Source organism: Sinocyclocheilus anshuiensis, unplaced genomic scaffold (assembly GCF_001515605.1).
Source record: "Sinocyclocheilus anshuiensis isolate Anshui unplaced genomic scaffold, SAMN03320099.WGS_v1.1 scaffold1463, whole genome shotgun sequence".
NCBI lineage: Eukaryota > Metazoa > Chordata > Actinopteri > Cypriniformes > Cyprinidae > Sinocyclocheilus > Sinocyclocheilus anshuiensis.
In genome coordinates, this window is record NW_015536784.1 from 688,478 (window position 1) to 696,597 (window position 8,120).

General features: G+C 40.4%; 1 protein-coding gene and 1 pseudogene across 2 annotated transcripts in view; one reads left to right on the plus strand and one right to left on the minus strand.

The window, feature by feature from the left end:
- Window positions 1-3,634, plus strand: part of LOC107655560 (zinc transporter ZIP9-like) — a 7,507-nt gene extending 3,873 nt beyond the window's left edge. For both annotated transcript variants that reach the window (XM_016443092.1, XM_016443082.1), the window contains 3 exons: window positions 1,088-1,173; window positions 2,016-2,150; window positions 2,841-3,634. In XM_016443092.1, the coding sequence (XP_016298578.1) occupies window positions 1,088-1,173; window positions 2,016-2,150; window positions 2,841-3,101 (482 nt within the window). In that variant the 3' untranslated portion in view covers window positions 3,102-3,634. The remainder of the gene's footprint in view (window positions 1-1,087; window positions 1,174-2,015; window positions 2,151-2,840) is intronic.
- Window positions 3,635-4,425: 791 nt separating this feature from the next.
- LOC107655729 (coiled-coil domain-containing protein 177-like) lies at window positions 4,426-6,322 on the minus strand (annotated as a pseudogene).
- Window positions 6,323-8,120: the final 1,798 nt, after the last annotated feature.

Below are 8,120 nucleotides of genomic sequence, written 5' to 3' on the forward strand. Positions count from 1 at the left end.
TCCCTCAGCGACCAGCACAGATCAGCTCTAGGCATGACGAAGCGGATATTGTCCTCTTTTGGAAGACCAAACAAAGTAGTTTCGCTTTCACAACGAAACATACAGCGTCTCCACAACATGGCGGCGGCAACAGCGAGAATAAAAGTTACGCCTTCTTTCTTTGCGTGAACATTTGGGCGGCGTTATGCAAATCTTCCCACATCGTGACGTAGACATGTGGGGGCGTGTTAGAACGAGCCGTTTTAGGTGGGCGTGGCTGACTCCTACCTATCTCGTAGCCGGTCCGAGGCGGGGTCTGGGTGTGTGTAACACTGACCTGTGTTTGAGCAGAGGGTGCGTGGGTAGTCCGTTGGTTCGTCCTCCCGATCCGCCCACTGCTGCTCACTGGCGAGAGAGGAGGGTGAGTGTGATACGGCTCTGGATCGTCCACAACCTCCCTCTCTGATATAACTTTTATAAAGAATATCTCTTTGGATTTGAGACTTTAGTCTTTGCATCTTTACAGATCTTCTTTATGCACCAAGAGCTTGTAACACTCCAAAGAGAAAGGAAAACTTGAAATCGCATCATATGACCCCTTTAAAAGCTATGTTTAAAGTGCAGTTTACTCCAAAATTTAAATTCTGTTGTTATTAATAGGGTTACCATACATCCTCTTTTTCCCAGACATGTCCTGGCTGGGACTTCTAAATTGCCTGAAATGTTCGGGTTTTGGTTTTGTCATCCTACTGTTTTCATACTTAAAGCTAATGACTGAAAAATAGTTTGACCAATAATCAACCAATCGTGCTGTGCAAGAAGGTGGGAACTACAGATAACGGTCAAAGCAATGCAAAATATGCATACATATAAAATATGAGGACTGTAGAAAGGCTGTAAATAGGAAAATAAAATCAAAACCTGGACATTTTAGGCAATTTAGAAAAAGGATGTAAGGTCACTCTAATTATTAATTATGTCATTTTGTTCTGTAAAGCACTCAAAATGAATAATGATCAGTTGAGTTTGGTTGCTGTGATTTGTCAGCTGAAATTGTGTTTGTGAGGAACTTATTTGCATGACATTCACATTGTCTGTCTCTTTCCAGCTGATGGCGTTGCTCTGGGTGCAGCTGCGGCCTCATCACAGGTGTCCGTGCAGGTTGTTGTGTTTTTTGCAGTCATTTTGCATAAGGTGAGTTTGCTTATTTATCTGTACTAGCACTGCTGAGTCATTCTGTATTAAGTAGCTGAAACAGTAAAGCAACTGACCCTTCGCAAAGACCCGCCCCCCCTTAGTTACTGTTGCTATGTCTGACAAGCCATGGTGCTCTCACGCCACACATCATGTTCTCACGCAGTGAAAAACACATGGCGGAGCAAAGACGACACTGATAACACGCCGACAGATGAGACAGAGCAGGTTACTTTTGGTATGAAATAAAGTCTCAGCTTTCAAATGTTGTACATTTTTAAGAAATTCGAACAATAAATGCTGTTTTGTGGTGCCTCAGTTCAAACATGAACCTCCCTCTTTACTTGTTATAGCATGAAATAAACCTGAATGAACATCCTAAGGTATCTTGTTTCAACCGCGGAAAGATGTCATTACACACCATTTTTCAAGTTCAGGTCCACCGATGTTAATCTACTGTCCTGTCTGGTTTCTTTGTTGGACAAAATGGCAGATTCGGTGTTATGATTGGTCAGATCGCCTGTCAATCAAACTCTCTGCGATGGGTCAATTCCAAGGCCATGGCTTTGATTCTCATGGAATTCATTAACTGATCAAATCTATCCTGTAAATGCAATGAAAGTCACTTTTCAAGAAAAGCAAGTACCGCTCAACATGTCCCCAAAAAACTCAATCTAAAACTAGAGAATAGAAAAAACTAAAATGTAAGAAAAAATGTAATATGTGAGCCAGTAAAAAAACATGTCCTCTGCCATGCTTTTGTTACCAAACCATTACAGTGAGTGTCCAGTTGCCTTGCTTTATTCAACACAAACTCACTTTTTTCCTCTGTCTCTCTTTAGGCTCCAGCAGCGTTTGGTCTTGTGTCTTTCCTCATGCATGCAGGTCTGGAGAGGAAGACTATTCAGAAGCATTTACTGGCATTTTCTGCTGCTGCGCCGCTGATGGCTATCAGCACCTACTTCATCCTGAGTGCAGTATGAAACCTCAGTTTCTCTTTATTTGTCCTGTGAAACTTCAGTTCCAGTAGAATAGCAAGCCAAGCATCAAAATATGCACACAATGCAGTGTTATTGTAGAATATTTTATATTATATTAAAAGCAAATTGAAAATGTGAATACATTTTTCAGTTTAAATTGTAATAATTTCGTTATGCCCTTTTTTCTGTTTTATTAGTTTTTATTTTTTTATATACAAATTTGTATTTACAAATTTTTGTAAATACATATGTAAGTACATATGCATTTATGTATTTATCTTTTATTTTATTTCAGATTTATTTGAATGCAACATGAAAATGCAACATGCTTTTTAATTTTAGTTCTTTTTTTGTTTTGTTTTGTTTTGTTTTTGATGACACAATGACATCAGGTCCTTTTGAGATCTGGGGCCTGTTGCATAAACATACCTATTATGTTAAGTCAGTCTTTCTTTTCAGTATCAATTTAGACCTTGAAAATAAAATTTGATGACTAACTAGTCTAAGCAGTTTATGCAACTGGCCCTTGTTCTCACAAAGTGAGTTCTCATAAAGTTTGCCATGGGACCAACATGTTCTTTTTGGACTATAGAGAGAGATTGTATTTTTTTTACATTACATTTACTTTTTTATTTTTTTTTAATGTTCTAAAATAAGTAATGAATACTGTTTTTTTTATCTTTGCAGTCTAATGGCTCTTCTCAGAACCGCCTGAGCGCTACAGGCATTGGCATGCTGTTCTCTGCTGGGACTTTCTTATACGTGGCCACGGTTCATGTTCTGCCTGAAATCAACAGCAGAGGTCATCAGCGCTCCACTCACCTCCACCCTCACGCAGGAACTGGAGCCTACCAGCAGCAGAGCGGTCTGAGCATCACAGAGAGCCTGACTCTCATCCTGGGGACTGGACTTCCTGTTCTGTTGGCCCTCGGACTGCCAGACGATTAATCTGTAAAAACCATCCAACAGCCAAACGTGACAGTGACGTGTAATATTTCATTTTCAAATGTTTATATTTGTATTATGACTTCAGAATGCTCTTTGAGAGTTTTATGTTTTGTCATGATTAGTGTTATGAAACTCCCCACATTTTCTGTTTAACAATTAGACAGCTTTAACTCATTCATTTTTTTATTAGCCGAGAAACAACTACAAGCCTGTGGTGTTTTTATGTGCATTGTCAAAGACAAAAAAGATTATATTTGATATTCTTATATCTAGAATCAAAATTTATTTTGCCTTAAAAAATAAATTTTTATCACCTCCATAAAGTTGCAAAACTTAAGTGCAATACAGTGATCTTTTTCCAAGTAAATGTAAAATATTGTTTATTTTTTGAAGTTTTCTATTAAACCGAGAATGCCTTGTGTTGATATAAACCGATGTTTATTTTGAGAACTAAATGCCGTGCAATCTGACACATGCAGACTGTGATCTCTCTGGTACGTGACAATCTATTAAAAGCTGCTATTTTGAGTGCATTTTTGTGTTTTGCAAATCACTTGTTGACAACAATCACTTGACCTTAAAGGGTTAGTTCACCCAAAAATGAAAATCATGTCGTTCCAAACCCGTAAGACCTTCGTTCATCTTCGGAACACAAATTAAGATATTTTTGGTGAAATCCGAGAGCTTTCTGACCCTGCATAGACAGCAACACAACTGACATGGTAGTGAGGACATTGTTAAAATAGTCCATGTGACATCAGTGGTTCAACCCTAATTTTATGAAGCTACGAGAATACTTTTTGTGCGCAATGAAAACAAAATTAATGACTTTATTCAACAATTTCAGTAATAACACTGTTATCAGTAATAACACTGGCACAATGACCTTGTCGACCTTAAGATGATGTATCAGCTTTAGATAAACAGCTATCGATACATTAATAGATGTCAGATGTGCAACCAATTGTTATTATCAGAATATATTTATACTTAAACATGCAATTTGAGTTTAGTCAGTCATGCTTTATTCTAAGATGTTTTTTAGTAACTTTTTCTATCCAAATCGGTCTCAAAACTTGCAACACAAAATCCATATAAAAATGAGTGATAAATACTGTAAAATATTCCAAAACCTTAATGGTTAATAAAACCACATTATTTGTTCAAATAAAAGTCAATAAATAATACATATTCAATAAATACTTGATCTTTGGTGCAGCTTATTAATTGTCTTCGTCTAGATAAATACATTTATCAGCACCGTAAACATCTCGTTTGAATGAAAAATACATCAACCTGGTACTCTGTAGTCTAATACTTCTGATGGAAGCTGCATTTATAATCAAAAGTGGCTATGAAGTAGTTTTATACTCCTCTGACTTTTGTTTGGCTCCATTAATACTATTATAATGATTATTTTTTTAGTTCTACCCTATTCATAGTTTCAGGTGGCCCAGTTGAGCGGTCAGCTCGGCTTCTCGTGCCATCTGGTGGAAGGTGCGACGGGACGTCTGCTCCCTCACCCTCTCCCGCATGCAGCAGGAGGCGTGAGCCACCTTCCGGCTCCGCTCCTGGGCCTCGGCCCTCTCTTTCTGCAGCTTCTCCCTGCGCTGTTCCTTCTCCGTCACGACCTTGCATCTCTCCTCCCGTTGCGCTTTCTCCTCCTCCAGGACTCGGTCTCGTAGTCTGCGATGGTCGAGTTTCTTCTCCTGGTTTTCTCGCCTGACGAGTTGAGCTCTGCGACGCCGCTGCTCCTGCACCTGCAGCACTGCACGCTCCATCCGCAGCTGGCAACGTTGCACCAACGTTTGCTTCTGCTCCAACCGATCCCTGTTCTCCCTCCTCGCCTGCTGCTGCGCCACCCGCATCTGCTCCTCCTCCTTCGCGGCACGTGATCGCATTTCCTGCACCCGCGCCTCCAGAAGCAGCGCGTGGTTCTCCTTGGAGCGTTGCAGCTTCTGCTCCAGTCCTTTTCGCTTGAGCTCCTTCTCTGCACGCTCCTGCTCCTCTACCTCCTTTTTTAGGAGGAGGTGCTTGAGTAGCTCCCTCTGGTTCTCTTGCTCGAGTCTCCTCCTTTCTCTCTTTTCCTGCATTCGCTTGCTCCTCATTGCGTGTTGTTCTTTTTCATGCACCGCCTTCAGCTCCTTCTCTCGCTGCGCCTCCTCAATGTGCTCCTTCTCCCGCACGAGCCTCTCCTGGTAGCGTTTGCGCTCTTTTGCATCCTTGCTCGCCATGTCAAGCTTGAACCTTCGCCGAGCTTGTTGCTCCTCGGCGTGCCTCCTCCAGCGCTCCTCCTGCCAAAGCGTCTCCCGCTCATGCTGCTCCGCAAACATCGCCTCCTCTTCCTCTCTCCGCCTCCTCCGCTCCTCCAAGTCCTCCTGCCAGCGGCGAATATGTCGCAGAAGTTCTTTTCGTCGCTTTTGCTCCATGTGAGCTCGCCGCGCCTCTGCTCCTCCTCATGATGTTGCTCCTCAAACATGCTCTGGCGTAAGCGAAACTGCTCCTCTTCGTGCCTGGCCAGCATCAATGCAACAATCTTTCGGTCTTTTTCTGGGATGGTGATGCTTAGTTTGCGACTGATCTCCTGCAAGAGGCTCTTCAGCCGACGCTCCGTCGCAGGAGAACATCTGAGGTCGGCCAGACTGAAACTGTAGGGGAACTTCTGACCGCATGTGGTCGAAAACCCATCTGAAATGGAAATCGCAGACTTTGAATGAACACGGTCATCTGTGAACCGTGTCTTAGTTGGACACTTGGCTTTGGAATCGGTGCGTTGACTCTCAGCTCTTTGCTCCAGGATGGTTTCCAGGGCTGTGAATGGTTTTACAGACGACTTTCTGTTCCAGCCCTCTTGTATGATCCGCTCTCTCTCCTCTCGACACAAGCGCAGTCGTTCTCTTCTTCCTTTCTCATACTCCTCATATAACGCAGTCACCTCCTCCAGAGAGGACTCCTGGTTTTCATCAATAAAGTCTGTGAGGGATCTGAACAACAGATCAACAGGTTTCACTCCCAATCTTGCACAGCATTCAAGTGAACGTGGACTTGTCAGAACATATCTGCTGTCTTCAGCTTCAGGAGAGCTGAAATTCTTTAAATCCAAATGCAGGAGAGGTGAAATAGATCTAATATGCTCCATTAATAACTGTGTTCAATCTACTCTGTGCATTTCATCGAGAATACAGCAGGTTTACCTAGCCATAGTTGTTGTTATAAAACAGCTTACAATGAAATAAAACATCTCTTTATACAATTTAATTCTGATTTGTACTTATATGAATGTTTTATAATACTTCTTCGCGCCTTAATCTGCTCTTCAAATCCTTGGAGGCTTCTCTGGTCACCATAGCAGCGCAGCAACCACACAGGAACTGCTTTAAATTCTTCTAAGCTCATGGATCCTCAAATTGTAAACAGCGCCATCTAGCGATCAGGTGGCGACATTTAGCACTAGAACACTTTTCAAAATAAAAGTGCTGTAGTGAAATATGTTCATATTTAATGTAATGATCTACACGTGCTTCCTCTACTACAGGGGTGTCAAACTCGATTCCTGCCAACCCTGCTCCAACACACACACCATGTAGTTTTCAAATAAGCCTGACGGACTTGATTTGTTGGATCAGGTGTGTTTAAATAGGGTTGAATCTAAACTCTGCAGGGCTCCGGCCTTCCAGGGGTCAGTTGTTCAGAAAGTTTCATCTGGATCAGAATGATCTGGTTTTGGAAATCCCATGTTTTGCTATCCAGGATCAGGTAACCCATCTTACTGCTGTGCTGGATCACCCTGATCCAGATACACAGGTATTTAGATTTCCAAATCTGGATTACTAGTGCTATGGAGCCCCTAAAAGGGCATGGTGATAGAAAAACTAATTGAGATGGAAAAAAATGTTTTGCATTGCATTTACATTGTAGTAACTACTTCTGACTGGTCCATCTCTGACGATTGTGCCAATGTAGTTTACAGTCAGTGATAAAAAATAATAATAAAAAAAAAACTTTAAATTAAATATAATATTTTTGTTTAATGTTGACAGCTGTTTGAGGATTTGGGGATATATTACATGTTACAAATGTATTTTTTGGACCAGTTTTAAAGTTTTATTGCTTTAGTTCCTGAAATCCACCCTTCTGCTGGGATCAGAATAATCAATTTTTTTAAATAAAAAGTATCCCAATCTTACTAAAACGTTTTAAGCAACACAAATGGAGGATTTAATCCAGATCAAAACCAAGATTGGATTTTGTGATCTAATCCAGAATCCTTTTTTTCTTTTTCTTTTGAACCCATTTTCAAGATTTGATCCAATCCGGTGGCCAAAATCTGATCCGATTACTTTTGAACAACTGGCCCCAGGAGTTGAGTTCGACTTTACAATCAGTGATAAAAAATAATAATAAAAAAAAAACTTTAAATTAAATATAATATTTTTGTTTAATGTTGACAGCTGTTTGAGGATTTGGGGATATATTACATGTTACAAATGTATTTTTTGGACCAGTTTTAAAGTTTTATTGCTTTAGTTCCTGAAATCCACCCTTCTGCTGGGATCAGAATAATCAATTTTTTTAAATAAAAAGTATCCCAATCTTACTAAAACGTTTTAAGCAACACAAATGGAGGATTTAATCCAGATCAAAACCAAGATTGGATTTTGTGATCTAATCCAGAATCCTTTTTTTCTTTTTCTTTTGAACCCATTTTCAAGATTTGATCCAATCCGGTGGCCAAAATCTGATCCGATTACTTTTGAACAACTGGCCCCAGGAGTTGAGTTCGACACCCCTGCTCCACTAGGACACCTGTGTGAACTGGAGGAGAAATAACTTCAAATATGACTAATAAAACGAAATATCGCCAAATCGCTTGATTAAACATCATTGAATAAATGTGAGCCATCAAATTAGTGAAAAGATCCTGCAGCATTTGTTTGCTTGACATTTGCTTTTATATTTTGTCTAATGCAATGACGTTTAAATACTCTTTTCATATATAAAGTTGACATTAAACAGTTT